The sequence below is a fragment of the Podarcis bocagei genome (assembly GCF_964188305.1).
Source record: "Podarcis bocagei genome assembly, chromosome: 8".
Taxonomy (NCBI): domain Eukaryota; kingdom Metazoa; phylum Chordata; class Lepidosauria; order Squamata; family Lacertidae; genus Podarcis; species Podarcis bocagei.
In genome coordinates this window covers 29,964,579-29,982,886 of record NC_138133.1, presented here as the reverse complement: position 1 = coordinate 29,982,886, position 18,308 = coordinate 29,964,579, and the positions used below count along the sequence as shown (strand labels likewise).

The 18,308-nt window shown below is 39.1% G+C and overlaps 1 protein-coding gene and 1 long non-coding RNA gene across 6 annotated transcripts in view; one reads left to right on the top strand and one right to left on the bottom strand.

The window, feature by feature from the left end:
• Positions 1 to 18,308, bottom strand: part of NUP153 (nucleoporin 153) — a 40,954-nt gene that overhangs the window by 15,241 nt on the left and 7,405 nt on the right. For 3 of the 4 annotated variants that reach the window (XM_081206161.1, XM_081206158.1, XM_081206159.1), the window contains exons 2-14: positions 13,922 to 14,135; positions 11,259 to 11,507; positions 10,271 to 10,410; positions 10,062 to 10,190; positions 9,004 to 9,120; positions 8,834 to 8,869; positions 8,699 to 8,752; positions 5,837 to 5,983; positions 4,026 to 4,078; positions 3,188 to 3,314; positions 1,780 to 1,920; positions 563 to 655; positions 286 to 376 (exon numbers count right to left, since the gene is read on the bottom strand). In XM_081206161.1, coding sequence (XP_081062287.1) covers positions 286 to 376; positions 563 to 655; positions 1,780 to 1,920; positions 3,188 to 3,314; positions 4,026 to 4,078; positions 5,837 to 5,983; positions 8,699 to 8,752; positions 8,834 to 8,869; positions 9,004 to 9,120; positions 10,062 to 10,190; positions 10,271 to 10,410; positions 11,259 to 11,507; positions 13,922 to 14,135 — 1,591 coding nt within the window. The remainder of the gene's footprint in view (positions 1 to 285; positions 377 to 562; positions 656 to 1,779; positions 1,921 to 3,187; positions 3,315 to 4,025; positions 4,079 to 5,836; positions 5,984 to 8,698; positions 8,753 to 8,833; positions 8,870 to 9,003; positions 9,121 to 10,061; positions 10,191 to 10,270; positions 10,411 to 11,258; positions 11,508 to 13,921; positions 14,136 to 18,308) is intronic. The other variant, XM_081206160.1, reaches the window with a different exon arrangement.
• LOC308593951 lies at positions 6,597 to 13,904 on the top strand. Of its 2 annotated transcripts, none has more exons than XR_014011132.1 (3): positions 6,597 to 6,683; positions 8,752 to 8,894; positions 12,352 to 13,904. It is a non-coding gene; the product is annotated as an uncharacterized lncRNA (long non-coding RNA). The 2 variants fall into 2 exon arrangements; XR_014011133.1 differs by lacking the exon at positions 12,352 to 13,904 and adding an exon at positions 10,042 to 10,147.

The window sequence follows — 18,308 nt, the reverse complement described above, 5'->3', positions numbered from 1 at the left end:
ACACCTGTCTACACACAACCCATCTTAAAAATTTCCATAAGGTAGCTTACTGGATGAAGCACAAACTTCTTGCTGTCCATAGAAGCTAAATGATATATTTCATTGGAAGTCAGACACATATGCTTGGATAAGGGTCTATTTAAACTGGATTGTACTCAGAATGGAGGCCGGGAATACATTTGCTTCTGATGTCACACGGAATGGAAAGTTTTAAAAGCCTAACCAAAATTCAATCTTAATTCCCCACCTGGAGAAAATGTTTGCATTAAATGCCAACTTAATTACCTGCATTACTCTGAGGCAATACTGCGGTATCCTTGGGTCTTGAAGGATCAGATGATTTTGCAACAGGAACACTAAATTTGAATGCACCAGCCTGGCAGGAGATAAAATTTAAAAGTCAAAAGAAAACAACAGCCTAGTTTACATAGGCTCATAAATGTGAACTGCAGATTTCTGGTTCCTAACATTGAATTTCCAAGGTGAGTATTAAACAGATTTTTATCTCTATCATTCCTGTCTTTCTTCTGCCACAAGTATTACTTATACATTTTTTACTTACAGACACTGATGGCAGCACTTCTGCTTCTGTCGATTTTACAATTGGAGATGAAAATCTGTACACAGGACTGCTAGCATTACTGGCTGGTTGCACCTAATTATTTAAAAGAATTGCATTTTAATAGCTTGAATGAAGTGAATTATAAGTCACTGGTTAATAATGCAAAAACAAATGTGCTCAAATTAGAAGGTGACTTTTGGCATGGATCCAAAGCAATCCATTCCGTTTCTCAAACAGCAGCTGTCCTTTTCTGTGCCTATACACTATACAACATATGACAAGATGTTTAGAAGACTAAGAAGAGTTTCAAAAGCAGTTTGTAATAAGACACAGCAATTGTGCTAATGTTTATAGCAGTAGGGCCACATCCACAGCACACCCTGAAAGCACTCTTTCTTACACTGCTTTAAGGGTCATGGCTTCCCCCAATAAATCCTGGGAACTGCAGTTTTCAAAGATTGCCGGGAACTGGTAGGAAACCCTTAACAAACAACAGTTTCTCGGATTATGTTGGGGACATGGCTGTTGTTGACAATACCCATTCTGTTTCTGAGCTCCTAACTTCTTAGCTCTTGTAACTGCCAAAGGGGAAAAACCTACAAAGAGAACTGAAGCCTTATCTCCATAAAGCTTGCTGCGTAAACTTTTGACAAACTGTTGCACTGAACAAGACCACCCCCATAAAGAGCTTGCTATGCAGCAGCTCAGAGTAGCTGACACAAGCATAAAAAGCCAGTTTTTTAAAAAGAAAAAGAAAAAACATTTGCCTTGATATCACCAATATGGCAACCATGTTACTATCAACAATCACTTATCATGAACCATTACCGCAGGGGTGCTACAAAGCCCAAAGCACGAACTGCCTTGGGACAATTTTTTTTACAGATCGCACGCCAGTGAAGGGCTGGGACCAGAAACAAAAGTGGGTGAAGCAACCAATGCAACTCTTACATCCTAGCCATGCAGAAGCCAGAGGCACAACTCTCTCCATCCAGGCAAGCGGCATTCTCACAGTTCAAGGATACATTCCAGACAGACAGACACACTCAGGGTGGGCAAAGAAAGGGCCAGTGAAGGGTGGGGCTGTCCTTTAAAGGATTCTCAAATAGCACATGGCTGAAAATTAAAGTCAGGTGAATAGACAAAGAGTTTGGGTGAATCTACGGGAGAGAACAGGTAGAATATGCAAGCAAAACCTTGATTCATGCACAATTTACCTTTTTAGCCACTGATTGTGCAGAACTGACAGGCGTAGATGAGACAGTAGTACTGCTAGCAAGCAGGCCAAAGCTGAAGTTTGGCAAAGATGACGTACTGATGGGCAAAGATATTTCTGGTAGCACTGGCATATCAATTTCCTAGAATGGAACAATGATGCAATTATTTTCCAAGTTCCACTGAAACCTACATTTTAGTTCTTCTCAGCTTATTTCGGCAGGAAAAAATGAAAGCAACCCAACAAGTAATGAAACTGTTGTTGACCTTATCAATGAAATCCTAAAGAACTAAAAAAAACAAAAACAACACCACACCAAAAGTACATACAGCGTAAATAAAAGCACCACAATAAATGAAATTTGGGGTGATACAGGATTTGACTGTTTTATAGCTCGTGTGCCCTCCTATACCTGCAGACAGAGCCTTCCTCAGTAATAGCTAAAGCAATATATCATGAATTGTACCTATGTCTCAAAACATGGGAAACCCGGCCAGATGGATGATAATTATTATTATTATTTATAAAAACCTAGTGAGCTACAACTTTCTGCTGCTGTAATTTGGTGCTGATTAGTGCTATACACAGCCACACCCAGCCACCTTGCAGAGCGTGCCTTTATCATTAGAATATTTCCCCTCCTCTTCCATTCCTAAATTGGAGTATTAACCCTGCATATAAATCCTATACTCTGCTACAAAGCAGAGCATAGGCTTGGAAAGCTGTCTAAATCTAATGGACAGTATTCTACTAGCGAGTCCTGTCAGTACAAGAATTCCCACTTGCACAATAGAACTTTCACCCCTCCTCATCCTCCACAAATCTGCTCCAGAAGGTTGGGAGAAGTCGTGGAATAGCTTTAGGGGTGCACAGGAGGAAGGTGTTCCATTGCACATAGAAAAATCCTTGGGCTGCTGAACATTTGCCCTATGTTGGATTCCATCCAATGACTAAAATACTAAGTTTGTCCATTCAATCAGGCTGTGAATAAACAGCTTTGAAACTCCAAACTACTCCATAAACGAGTACAGTGGTGCCCCGCTAGACGAATGCCTCGCAAGACGAAAAACTCGCTAGACGAAAGGGTTTTCCGTTTTTGCGTTGCTTCGCTAGACGAATTTCCCTATGGGCTTGCTTCGCAAGACGAAAACGTCTTGCGCTTTTTTTTAAAAGCCGCTTGAAGAGGCGCAGTTGCGACGGACCGTGCTTCGCAAGACGAAAAACATCGCAAGACGAAAAGACTCGCGGAACGAATTCTTTTCGTCTTGCAAGGCACCACTGTACTTCAATTTCATTCATGCATACATTGTTCTCTCTCTCTCTCTCTCTCTCTCTCTCTCTCTCTCTCTCTCACACACACACACACACACACACACACACACACAGTGTAGTTGAACAAATAATCTTACCTCCTCTTGTGCAGGTTTTGATACATAGTGGACACCTCTTTCCCTTCTCATTTTGCCGCCACCAGCTCCTACTGAAGGAGGAAGTCCATTGGTTGCAGAGGAACTGAACCTGGGGTTTGTGACGCTGCTGAAAGAGAATTAAATATATGTTATATAGCTTTTCGGGGTCCTACAAACAAAGCAGCAACAAATTACGTATATGCAAACTGATAATAGTGATATATCAATATATATTGGGGGGAGGGGATAAGCGACGCTGCCCAAAATGGCAAAGTGGCAAAAGGTAGCAAGCAGGGAAAACGAAAGCAAAAAACGGGGGGGGGGGGGATTACAGCTGACTTGCTGAGCTGAGCTTAAAGGACCAGGGAGGAAGAAAGCAGATGCGATATCAGCAGCTAGCACATTCACATTAACCCATGGTTTGGCACAGCGTTAAATGTGAACTTCTGTTTCCTAAGTAAAAACAGAGAAGAGTCTTGCGGCACTTGAAACACTGACTGCCCTTCTTGCATTTCCTTTTCCTCTGACCTCAGAGCCTTCAAATCCATGCCCTAGTGTGTATATAAACTTGAAGAATTGTATTGCGAATGAAGAGGATTCTAATCCATGCCATACTAGCACTGTAGTCTTCAAGGTGCCACAAGACTCTTTACTGTTTTCGCAACACAAAACTAACACAGCTACCCCTCTGGAAACTTTTTACATAAACATATCTCTGTTATTATGCCTATTATTTAATTGTCTCCTTTGCATAAGGGACAAATGAACAGGGTACTAATGAAAAACCCATAAGAGCAATTATAATATGTCTTTTAGATTTAGGCTATACATCACATACCTTTCTGGTGATTCTATCTTCTGCTCTGCTGCCAGATTTTTCTCTTGTACTCCCTGTAAAGGATAAAAAGATACTTTAGGTTTTAATTCTTTTTTTCTGATTCGCTATTCCTAAAAAAAAGAGAGACTAAACGTTGGAGCATGTAACAGGAAGCAACTGATCCTTGTTTACGCAAATGCCTTTCTCATGTACACTTAAGCTTTATATGGCTTTTTGCAGAAGTACTGCTTTACTGCCCCCTGCTGCCTGAAGTTATCCAAATAAATCTCTTCCACCACAAGCTGTATTTCTTATGAGCAAGGTTCATGTGACAATGCCTGTCTACAGCAATTACCTACTCCACAAAACATCCTGCAGGATCACAGAGATAGGGCTAGATCCAGTAGCGGCTCTGCAGTAGTGGAAGCACTTCTGCAAGGTAGGACACTTGATTTTCACCAATTCCCTCCTACCCAGTGCAGCCCTGTTTCCCCCAAATTTCTGGTCAGGGTTGGGAGACCCTCCAGAACTGTATGGGTAATGGTGCAATGGGCTGCAATTGGTAAGGGGGGGTGGCAGGTTCCCCTGCCTTTCACAAGCAGAAGAGCTTCCACTAATGCAAAGCTGCCATTAGATACAACCCTCAGTAAATAAGCAAGTTCATTTATTTTCAATAGGAAATTAAGTCCCTATGATTCACTATAGGAGAATGAACTTAATTTCTCAGATACATTCTGAGATACAAAATGCAGAAAACGTGAAAAGAATTTCCCTTTCAAAAACTTCTGCCAACTTAAAAGCAAGCTAATGTGGTTTTTGCAACTTGAAATATTTGTACAACATCTTTAGTAAATCTTACCCATGTCATACTCCATGAACTACTCAACAATTATGGGGTCTTTTGTTCTAGGTTTCTTCCTCCTCCCTCCTTTTCATTTTTTTTTTTAAAAAAATACATTTAACCCTAATCCCATCAGGAGTCCAATCTACCACACTGAAATAAATGGAAAGGTAAAGCTGCAAAACGCCTAAGCCCTTTCTGTCCTCAGCAAGTTCTCAAAATAACCTCGCATTTTCTCTGCATCATAATTTTCATTTTTTGTAGTTATATCACTTAAAGAGCACTGGCTTATACGTTTTCAGTTTCCATAAAATAATTCTGAACATTTCTGTGTATACCCCCCACAAACCAAACCCTATTACTAAGAACTGTTCAACCCCAGGTGTAAATTTTATCCTGGAGGTTAATTCTGCTCCATTAATTCTGCAAGTTGAATTTATCTTGATGCAGGAGTCTGCTTGCATAGTGCAAAGCTGAAACACTGGATTCTAGTTTGTAAGTAAAGTAAAATAAAGTATAACAACAACAACAACAACAGCAACAACAACAACAACAGGCTACTGGGGTTCTTTGGACTACTGTGAATATTTAGTTTTGAGGATAGTATTTCACCTATTCATCTCTCCCACTTTCTCCTCTAGGGCTTCCTGATAGTCAAATGAGTAATTTCAAGATAACATTGTGCCCTAGAAGCTTCTGTGTTAGACTGTGTGTTTGGAATGAGATACCAGTAAAATGTCCGTCCCGTCCCCCGGTGTTGAACTAGATTAATTGTGAAATCAATTGTTGACTTTATATCCAGCTAAAACTTTTAAAGGGATCCACTGGAATCCCAGTTATCAGACTGATACTGTCAAAAGGAAGTGTGTGAGCGTTTAAACTGTAAAGCAGCCACTGGGGTGCCCCATCAGATCTGGGTGTGATGGTATTGGGGAAGAGGGAGCTTGTGGTTAAAGATGGTGTAGAGTCAGCAGCTTTGAAGTATACATACCTTATGGTTCATCTCTATTCTCTGTCGAATCTTGCCTGATTCGGTAGCAGATGGTAGAGATGGTTTAAAATATTGTGAACGACTCATTGACAGTGGAACGGTCTTTGGAGTCACAAGCTTCTGGACTGGAGGATAATGGGATTCAGCCTTTAAATGAAACAGTGTTGAATTAATCAAAACCAATCTGAATAAAGCTGGGTAATGCTATGTATGTATGTACACCCCCCATGTCTGTACATGAAAGCTGGTTATGCACATGTTTCAATGGTCTTGAACAAATACAAATGCATCCCTGCTGTAAGGGTCTCAGTCAGTCCTAATTGGGCATGAGGATACCCATGTTTGATCTTGCGTCTTTGTTGTCAATGGCTGCTGTCCCTTTACAGTGGCACCACTGGTTATGTACTTAATTCATTCCGGAGATCCGTACTTAACCTGAAACTATTCTTAACCTGAAGCACCACTTTAGCTAATGGGGCCTCCCGCTGCTGCCGCAGCACAATTTCTGTTCTCATCCTGAAGCAAAGTTCTTAACCCAAGGTACTATTTCTGGGTTAGCGGAGTCTGTAACCTGAAGCGTATGTAACCCGAGGTACCACTGTATTATCCTGGAGCGTTCAAGCATCTCTGGAGTTATTCCCTGCTTGCTGCGTCTGGCTGGAGAAAGCTCTCTTCTACACAGGATGGCAGTTAAACATCTGATTTGCATAGCCCTGTCTGTTGGGAGTGAGTGGGCGGAACTATCTTTTCAAAGGTAAGTAAGTTCCTTTTCTACAGGAGATGGATGTCATCACAAGTCCAACACACTGCTTTCAGATGTACTGGTTTTAGAAAACATTTTAAGAAAGTTTTTAAAATCCTGGCATTCTACTAATATCTCTTCTGCACATTTTGATTGGTGTAAGGAGTGGGTCATGTGCACCAATTAGGTTAGGTCTATAGGAAAATCTGATATCAGGTGCTGACAAACTAACATCATCATGGTCAACTTTTGCAATTCTATGGACTTTCCACATGAAATAGAGCCTAATGGGAGTGTGCAGGTGTGAAAGGGAGTTGTATGCAGACACCAGGCTGGATGCAAAGGTCCCTTTTCATAGATTGAAGTGCCTTGGACCAGCTGTTCTACTAATGGAAGGGGAAAATTCCCTCCAGTGCTACTTTCCCCTCTGCTAATGTCAGCGGCATTTCCAACACCGTTTTGCAAGGTCCCACCAACCCTCCTGAGAAGCTGACGGCTCAGGAGGAAGGAAAATCCAAGACCCTTTTGTGATTTTTCTAGCACATCCCATCACCATATTTATAAACCAAGCCTGTGATTCTTAAAGGGTGTGGCACACCATACTGGTGGGGCGGGAGAGGACGGCAAGCGTGGAGGGAAGATTCAAGGACAATCAAGGAAACACTTACGACATTTCAGTGTAGTATAGGATAGTATCAAAATATATTTTTTTACTTTGCAGAATAGACAAGATAGATTTATTTTCAAGATGAGAGCAAGAGCACCAAGTGATACTGAGGACAATCCTTGTTGTGTTTCCAATGTATTTCTCATATATATATCAGTATGGCTTGAGGAAATTTTTATTCTGAAAGTGTGGCCCAGTGAAAAAAAGTTTGAGAACCATTGAACTAGACAAATGACTAATATCTAGTATTAATCCAACATTGTAGTGCTGTATTCAGGAAATGGCAAAACGAGTCCAATTTTTTGCTTATCTTTACAAGTAGTAATGGTCTCTCCCTCTGCCCTCTACAATAAAACTGGTTTGCATTTGTTCAGAAATAGTGACAAAAATTTTGAACTTGGAAAGGCTATTTTGATGGAAGTAGGCCCTGAAAGTAATGTGCAACTTCCAAATGATGTTCACTATAAAAACTCAGTATCACTGTTTGAACAATTCAAGGCATTAAAAATAAGTTATAATTATCTGATTAATGTAGATAAGTTCCAGACTGAAGACACAGGTCTTTAGAATACCAACTGTACAGACATCTGTAACTGTTTTACTCAAGAAATTAAGTGGACTGTTGACAGCCCACTCACTTCGGTGGCAAATCACCAGCAAACCTTTCTTGGCCAAGAATTACTGCTGCCAACCATTTACTACAGTATGAATAGACAATTCCTCTTTTTTTATTTAATGACAGCTGGGTACAGAGTTTTCTTTCTGACATCTCTAGTTTCTGTTGCCTGTTAGCTAGTGTTCCATGTTTTCTGCACAAGTGTGAGTCAACAACCTGCAAATTTAAGCTGAAATAGTGCTTGCTTATACCTGGCCAATCCTGCAAATAAATGATTTTTTAAAAAACTGACTTCATTAGGTTCTACCCACTATTCACAAAGGGATACCGTTTCCTAAAGTCTGTTACACTTAGGAGTAGGGCCTCCAAAATGGTATTTTCCCCACAATGGTATCTTCAACAACTCTCATTGAAGACAGAAGATCTAGCAAACCATGTGAAAGTTTTGCCTAACTTTAATCTTACATATGGCACCTCTAGCATGTAAACATAAGCCTCTTGTTTTCTCCTTGTTGCACATTTTAGTCTGGATGACACAAACAGATCTGATAGGTATATTAAAGACAGAAGATACAGATGCAGTGCAAGTTATGAATTTATTCATCAACTACAACACTAGTTTTATAAAAGCTTAATTTAGCATTCCACTAACATTTGCTCTAGGTTCCAAATTTCAAAACCAAGTAAATGGATTTTTAAAAAAACATAAGTAGGCAAATACCAGCAGCTATCTATAGTAGAATCCATAGGCAATTTCATGCCTGCTGCATATCAAACTTAAAATATAAAACAGTTCTACATCACTTAGAAGCAACTAAGACATGGAAGTTAACTTACCCCTTTCCTTGGTGAATGGAAGTCAGTGATATTCTGCATACTTCTTTCCGCAGGCTGGAAAACAAAACACCCAAATTAACAAGCGTGATTAAAACAACAACTCCATGCATTAAAAAAGTTTGAAGACTAACTTACAGATGAAAATGAAGAAGATGGGATTCTTTTAGCATCCTGTTGGAAAAACAACAGCACTGAAGTAAGTTAAACCATATGTATTCAAAGAAAGAGTTTGCCTAATGCAATACAGGATTAGAAAGCTTCATGTTATGTACTGAATAAATAACATTTCAAAGAGAGAAAATTACCGCTATTGGGCTTGACATCTTCTCCAGAGACTGCAGTATGCGCCGTGCAGTAGAACTTGTCACTCCGTAAGATTGTGCATTCACTTGCTTGGCTTTCATCTGCCTTCTTACTGGTGTCTTAAAAAACAAGATTATGGATGTTAAATTGTGTGATTTGAAGCTTTGGGTCTACACACTATTACAGTCAGTTATCATGTTGATCTCCAAAGGTCTAGAAGGGATTTGGAGAGAAAGGACTCAAATATACTCAACGTGGCCCAGGTAGCTTAATGAGAGTATTTTCTGTAGACCTCATACATACTAATATCCGTCATATATACATTATCAGTGAACATGGACTTCAGGTGTTTCAGAGGGAACAGATGACAGGTCCCTGCCCACAAAGAGTTTACAACTTATAGTTGTTATGCCCTCACACAATGCAAACTCAAGTTTCACCATGACACATTCTTGCAATGCTTTATTGTCACATCCAAATTCAGCAACTAACCTGTTTGGACATTTGCAAGTCATGCTAAGCCACATTTTACCACTGCTCTGGTTCACATGTTCACATCTGGTTCAGATGTTTTGAGACTACAATTCCCATCATCCCTGACCACTGGTCTTGCTACCTAGGGATCATGGGAGTTGTAGGCTAAATAAACGTCTGGAGGGCCTATGTTGAGGAAGCCTGCACTAAACCCAGTTTAAGATTATGTGCATGAGCTAGAATGAGCAAAGTTTCAGGCTCACAAACTCCATCCTTCCCTCTTCTCCTCCTGCTTGGCTACAAGGAAGCCAGTGTAAAGGTGGGTGGTGACAACACAGAGTTTCTGGCTTGACAAGCACTCATTTCTGTTTTTTAAGTAGCCATAATTTAACGTTACGTATGAACCAGAACAGGCTGAGATTCGTTTGTATTCCAGAGCTGCATCACTAAAGTTATTGTTACCAAAACAATGAAATACTTGTATGCATATACTATGGAAAGTACAAAGTGAAAAGCTCTATCAGAATTATTAATATAAGTAGCTTCTTCTTTCACATCCTCCATAGATCACCAGCATTTCTGTTACCTGGTAAGGAGTAATCCGTGCTTTAGACTGCCTTGCTGCTGCAGCTGCACCACCATACATGGTTTTTCCAGGATAAAATGGAGAATTCCCAAGCTGGCTTGTCTTAAAAGCTGATGCGTTACCAAGTGACTGCAAACACACATTGATATCTAATTAGCAAAATGGATACAGAAGTAACATAGTTAAAGCAAACGTTGTGCAGTACTTACAGGGGAAAGTGCTCCAAAAGCAGACAGATTAAAGCCAGGCTTTTTAGAGCTGGTGGCTGAATGCTGAGAAAGGGAGACAAGTCTTTCACTCTCCGAGGACCAAAGAGGTGGTACTGAAGCAACTTTTGAAACTGTTATATCTAAAAAGACAATATGCGTACACAACTGCATCAATGCCTTATTTATATTATAAAATAGTGATGATTAATACTACGATAACAACAATATTAAAGTTTTGTCCCTCTACATTTCCCATTTTGCAGTCCAGAAATTCTTTGAAAGAAACTACACTACTTTTCTTTATCTAGCTCATGGAAAGAAGGGAAGGATGGAGGGAAAGAAGTGAGGAATGGAGTGAAAGGAGGAAGAAACTGAGATCTATGGAGGTTTTCTCCCCTCTTTCTTTCCCAAAAGGAAAACATATATAATTTAACAAGTGGGAATTCATGATACATGGGTCTTAACAGTTCTGATCTAGTAGGTTTTCCACACACACCCTGGCAAGAACAACAACACTGGCCCTTAATGGTGTATACCATTCCAATGGGCTTTTAAAAGCAACTAATTTCTTTCTCCAAGACTAGTTTGTGATGGCTGACTCCTGTTGTTACTGTGTTCTTTTAAAAATATACTGCTGTGTTTTATTAGTTGCTGCTCTAATCTGTTCCTATTCTTAATTGTGTTTCATGTTGTTTGCAAACTGCTTTGGGGGGTCCTTTGGGTGAAAAATAGCATAGATATATTAACACACCTATTTGGCTCTCTGCATCAAAGGACCATGGGATAACTTCCTTCCCTCATACTCTGCTGCCTCTCCCCACTCCCCCAAAATAACATTGCATTAATAACATCAGAGTCTTAAAATGTACAGTTAATATCTGCCATTTGCGCACCATCTCTTCTAAAGAGATGTCAGTATAAGAAAACCTAGTCACGTTATGGAATAATCATACAAAAAGATCCTAATGATTCTGGTGAACTTTGTTACCTTTATCAGATGCCCTCGAAGAAAAGCCACTTGTAGTTGAGATGTTGTCATCATCATGCTGAGAGGTAGAATCTTTCATTTCTTTTCCAAGTGAAAGTCCAGAATTACTAATTGGAAATGCAGATGATGTGGAGGGTTGACAAAGTGGAGGTGGGGAATCCAAGATGTTGAAATTAAGATGACTCCGGTGGAGAGAGGGTCTTGTTAAAATATCTGTGAAGCTTAAACCAGATCTACTTGTTGAGGGCTCTAAAGAGGAACAAAGCAGCACAATCAGAATTATCTTAAGTTGCAGGTATGCATATGGAACAGTCAAAAGCTATTTACTATCAACACTACTTGTATTGCTAAGCTTCAAGTGTAAAAAATAGACGATAAGCTAAATTTAACTTGTGCCACATACATGTATGGTTTCATCTATCCATCTGAGAATAGCTACTACATTTCTTCCAAGTACTACATTACTACAACACAATATAAATGATGGCACTGACAGTGAAACATTAGTTGCGACGTTAAAAACAAAACAAAAGATGATCCTGGGTATGCCAATCTATACTCTAGTGCTTAAATAGATTCCTAATAATAGCAGAATATTTTAACCTGACAAGTTAAATCTGAAATGCAAGGAATACCACCCTGAGTAATTTGAAAGCCACAAAACAATTGTTTATCTATCCATGTGTAAATAATTATAAAAATATTTTGCTACAAGTTCAATTGTATCAGCTCTCTAGATTATAAACTGCATTTACTCACCTATCTCTGGGAAAGGGAACTGCATGACTAACATTTTCTCTTTCCAATAATCCTAATGGTAGGCTATTAGGCTGTCTGTCACTGTTTTTAATGAGGTTTTTATTACTGATGTTCTGCAATGTGTTTTTAAACACCCTGGAATCTTTAGATAAAGGGTGGTATATAAATTGAAATAAATAAATAAAATAATAATAATATAAAAAGAGGCTACCCATCCAATGCAAAGAGTTACCAGTTCAAAGCTTTGGTTCCATTTGGAAAATATATATATATTAGTAGTGATCAATGGTAACCTTATCACTTAATTGTTGGTGATTAAATTTTTATTTCACAGCAACATTTCAGACTAGGAGAATGGATGAGAACATGAAAGAATAGCACTTAAAAATCTCTCAGCTTAGGTTTGGATGCCAAGACCCTACTGTGCAGAAGTTACTGAACATCTACGTCAACTTTTTGGTGGGAGGGGGGAGTGGTAAGGCAATTAGAGATGCACATCTCCTTATCACACAGCAGGATCATATATATCGCACTGAATTTAACACACAAGACAGGGATCGAGTTTGTTCATCTCTTGCCATACTAGGTATACTAAAAAATGTTTTAAAACCCCAGAATTATAATTGAATACTAGTGCAATGCTTAGAATGTTGGTCTCAAAAAACAGTGCATGGTAAAGCTGGTAGGTAAAATGGTGTTGACCAAAACATTGTGTCCAACATTTCACAATAATGCTGAAGTAACACACACCAGAGCAGGGTGGGCAAGATTTTTGGCAGGGGAGGGCAAAGAAGATTTTTATTTCTCCCATTATTTCTGATTTTTTTAAAAAAAAAACTTTTAAAAATGCTTTATTATTCATTTTCCATATATATACAACATGTAGTCATCTTCATTTCAAACAGGCTAATAAAGATAACAATGTTCACAAAAGATAAATACAATTTCAACTATGTATTTTCTACACGAACCTATGACTTCCCATCCTCTCCATATTTTCTTTTATATTAAGCATCTTGCTTTAGCTTATCATTATTGTTTTGGGGAAATTCTCTTTTCTATTTCGATATAGTTTTCCTTCGTATGTACTATTTACAGAAATAATTCAAAGGCTGTAACCATGCTTAAGTTACAGCTGCTTTTCAAATAATTCTTGAAATTATCCCATTCTAGAATGAACTCCTGTTTGGGCTTGTCTCTGATTCTTTCCAAAAGAGATGGTAAATCCGCATACTCTGTCAATTTGAGTAACCGTTCAGCTCTAGTAGGGAGTTTGTTCTTTTTCCAGTATGTTGCAATACGCACCCTCACGGCCGCGGTTGCGTACAAGAAAACTTTCCTTATACCCTTGGGAATGCCATTATTTCTGATCATATATTGACATCAGGTCTCAACCACCTGTCAAAGATGGCCTGTGGAGGATGCGTAATTATAGAGTTGGATTTAACCAGGCAGGACTGAAAGACCTGCTCATCAGCTGATGGGGACAGGGAAACATATCCTGCTTTCTGCAAAGATCGAGCATGCATGCATGCATGCATGCATGTGTTGTTCCTCACAGGGAACAGGAACTTGCAAAACTAAAACCCATCTCCTGCTCATCTGCTGACGTCATCTGCCCATCAGATTAGGAGATGGGTGTGGTTTTAAAAATGGCCTTTTGGAAGAAAATTTGAACCCCTGGCAAGCTAAGGTTGGCCAGTAGGTTGAGGTTCCCTACCCCTGCACCAGAATATCAAGGGGTCTGTAATTACTCTCTTTTAACAGAATATTTGACATATATAAAATAGCATCCCTCAGTTTGCAGTTAAGAAAACCATTAAAATGTTTTGATATTTGTAAGTAGACCTCTAGAACAAATTGTTAGAAGCTAGCTGTGAGGTTGGAGAAGATCTTTAGCCTACCATCTAAAGTAATTCTTGTTGGCTCGGGAGTAATTCGTCCATCAATCTCAAGGGTATTGTCAGCATCATCATCTTCAAAGGCAGGATGATAGTTTACATTCTCCTCTAAGCTCCTTTGTTCACTTGGGGATTCCTCTTCGCTTTGCCTGAAATATCTCTGAAGCCAAGCTGGAACAATACTCTTCACAGATTCCTTAACGATATTTACAATTCCCTGTTTATAAGAAAGAAAGAATGTTTTTAAATTATATCTAGACTAACAAAGGCCCAGCTGACAAAGTTACTACTAGAACCTACCAACAGGCTGTTGGTAGTTGTTTACAATGCTGTGAAGCTGCCTGAAATAGCAAATCTGTTATAACTTCTGTTCCAATTATATTCATGTTCCAAACAGGTGCTTGCATTCTACAATTTACGCTTTAACCCATGATTCCTCAGTGTAGTCATCTAGCACAGAAACATCCCCAATGTGCAGCAGTCACCTCAGTTCTACTACTCTATGATGCACATGACCAATCCCCAGCTTCCACCCAAGCTTGGTGGTGGAACAGGCAACAGGAATCATCTTTCTCAGAGTGTTCAAAACACAGTGCAATGAAAGAGACAACCCCTTTTCGATTTGTTCATTTTGGTGCCCTGCCTCCAAGGTGCTTCGAGTGCATCAGTAACACAGTGCCAAAATAAAAGTTCAGTCTCAAAGGCATGGCATGAGGCCAGAAATTATATTTCTATACTTTAGGGGAGGAGCAAGGTCCTGGAAACTACACGTTTTTGGTTGGTCCCAAGGCCAGGCACAATTTGTAGAGCAGGGGTAGGCAACCTAAGGCCCAGGGGCCGGATGCGGCCCAATTGCCTTCTAAATCCGGCCTGCAGACAGATCTACATGAGTAGAAGGTGTCCTTTTATTTAAAATGCATCTCTGAGTTATTTGTGGGGCATAGGAATTTGTTAATTCCCCCCCCCCCAAAAAAAATAGTCCGGCCCACCACATGGTCTGAGGGACGGTGGACTGGCCCACGGCTGAAAAAGGTTGCTAACCCCTTTTGTAGAGCCTTGCTAATGAATCCTTTTGAAGTGAACAAGAGAACCCAGCTCCTAAGTGATGTCAAGACATACAGGGAAAACAAAAGCAAGATTTCACTTCCCAAAAGTATTCAGAACTGCAAGATTGTTCAACCTATGAAGGAGTCGTCTCTTTCACTTTGAGAAAATCATCCACACATTTTACTTTTAGTTTGTTTCCTGAAATGAACACAATCACCTTTAACGTACACTTTTGAAGCACTGAAATTTTACTTAAAAGGCATACTCCCCCCCCCCCGGCAATCCAATCTAATTCAATGTAAATAGTCGGGATATTAAGAGTAGCATACATTCAGCAATAATCCAAGCATTAAAAACTACTGAGCCAAAGGAAACAAGGTAATTTCAAACAATTTCTGTTCTACCTTCAGTGAAGGAGTAATTATATAACACAACAGTCTTGAAACCCGAAGTATATTGTTCCACACAAACTGACACCCCCACAAATAGATAGGCTCCATAACAGACGTTGGCACCATCTAGGAGTAAGAACTTCAAATTATCAGAACACATGTGTTATGGCATATCTGAATCATTACATATAAAATATCACAGATGTAATAGTAAATGTGGATGCTAACACTTATAACTTCAAACAATGAGTGGGCCGGTTCATATTGAAGGAGTGAAGGCCAGGAAAGAGAGAATACAGTTCTTTAAGTATTAACTGTCCAGGACTTTAAAAGCTAGTCAACACTTTGAAATGGGCCTGAAGTCAGTGAACTGTTGCACAAGGCAAGGGGGCTATCACATGCATTCCTTCAAAAACTGGCTCTGGTCAAACCTTTAGTTGCTGCATTCTGGAAAAGCAGAAGTTTCTGAAAAGTTTTTAAAAACAGCTCCCTGTAGAGCACATGTCCACAATCCAACTGACAGAATTAAGACATGTGTGTCAGTGTAACTCAATTTTTATGATGTTTCTGTTCTACTAACTTTTAGTAGTTGTGGTATATTGGGGGTTTGTTTGTTTTTATATTGTGTAAGCCCTTCTGGGAGCCTTCAGGCTGAACAGGAATCTATTAAAATTTGTAATTTATAATTTGCCCAATCATTAAAAGACCAAAAGGTAACTCACAAATAAGTCTGTGAGTAAAGTTGATTCACTGTCTGACTTCTGCCCATAGTTTATTGGCAACTTTGCAATTCCAATGTAGGTCACAGTTGTTCAGGTTCTCCACATTTCTACCACTTGGCTTTGTCAGAGGCATTAAGCCTGATCAGTATCACTGGAGAACAGTGTATTCTTTATAATACTTTTTTTTTACTGTTATGAGTCTGAACCTCAATCAAGTACTGCAGTTTGTGGCCTTCTGACTGGGCTAGCTTTATGGTAAATCCTGATTCTATTTTCCATATTTAAATGCATTAGGCCTAAATGGAATACAGCTTTTTCAGCTACTTGACCCTTTATGTTGAGAGTGCAAAGTTTAGTTGCCAATTGATTAGCAAAGTGTGGAAAACAGCGCATATGTTTAAAGACAAATTTGAGATTGACACAAATTACAGATAAATTATAAAATTATGTGCAACAATAATGATTTTGACCATCTAAACTACATATAGTCAGAGTGTTACAAATTTTAAAAGCTTAAAAATTAAGACAAATAAAGCTATGCTTTTTATCAAGGCTAACCTATTACAGATACTTTTAAAAATACCATCTCTGTTTTTACCTCCTATATAGTGCAGCTTTTACTACACTTCCAGGCTAGTCATGGATTACAATATTCATTTCAGAACAACCTGCTGTTAATGTGTTCGTGAGTAATAAATTCATTTAAACTTCAGAAAGGGACAACTAAAATGTATCCAAGGTCATGATCACAGAGAGGAAAGCAAGCAGTAGTGTTCTAAGCCTCAAGGCATCTCATTACTGAGTAGTAAAGAATAGTGACTCCAAGGCAAGCATGGCTTTAAAAACCATCATCATCAGACAGTCAAATTGAGAATGTTTTAGTTCAGATCCACTATATCTTTAGACACATTCTTAGGGGACAGACTTTTAAAAAATGTAGTCCATTGGATCAATAACTGACATGTAACTATTAGCTCTTCTAATAATTATTCTCCTATTGAGATGGTACTTTGTGAGAACAACCTCCCTTTGTTGCATATAGCAGAGGTGGGGAATGCCTGGCTCACATGCCAATCTTGCCCTACCAGGCTTCCTCGTTTGGCCCTTGAGGGCATTGTGGTTGGGACTTGACTGAAAGGGTGGGACTTGTTCAATCTCTGCTTTGTGCAGCTGCCAAAGAACCAGACAACCAACTGGTTACTGGGAGCCTATGAAGCACCGCATGAAGTGAGGATTTAACACTAAAGCAGGATCACTCTCCCTTCACATCAAGCAATGTGAAGGGAGAGTGGTGGTATTGCTTCGTGGGTGGCTTGGGTGCACAGGAGAGCCCAGTGCTAAGCAGGATCACTCCCCATGCATCAGTATCTCACTCAGGGGTTATCAATTGTGAGTTTTATTTTTTTTTAAATGATAGCAGAAATGCCTATATACTATCTATAATGAGTACAGAATAAGGGGGCCTCAGTTAACAGAAACTAGGGTTAAAGATAGCTAATAATCACTGCCCAAAACAGGAGGAGGGTGCTCATTTTTAGGGTAACATTTCACAATGGGGGCTAACTATTCTTTCATCAATGATCAGATCCATACCATACATTTAAAGCACTTTAAGAATCATGGTTTCCACCAAAGGATCCTGGGATGTGTAATTTGTTACAGTCATTAAGAGTTATTAGTAGATTCCTCATACACCTACAATTTACAGGCCTACCACTGTACAGCAACCACTGTACAATGCTATGTACATGCTATTTTGGTGCAGAAATATTTGCAGGATCCAGACAAAAACTTTCATTCTTGTTTTTCTTCAGGGATACTAACACACCGCAGATACATCCAAAAGATAAATACTCAAATATACAGAATGCAAGGTTATCTGTTTCAGAAAAGAGCTTATTACTAAGTATAATAGAACATTATTAAAACGTTCCACATCCAAATTGGATCTGAAGTTGTTGTTACATGTTTTTATTGTTGATATTTTTATTTTTATTTAGTTTGGGATGTATCATGCAAAGCAAACCATAGATAGATAAATAATGCTTGAGTGTGGCACACTTTATAATTTAGTACATTTTTGATAATATCAGTAAGATTACATTTTCATGGTAACTGCCATGTTTAGGTGTTGTATCAAACTCCACCAGACTCAGAGTAGACACACTGAAATTAATAGAATTAAGTTGGTCAGGACCATTAATTCCAATGGATCTACTCCAAAAAGAA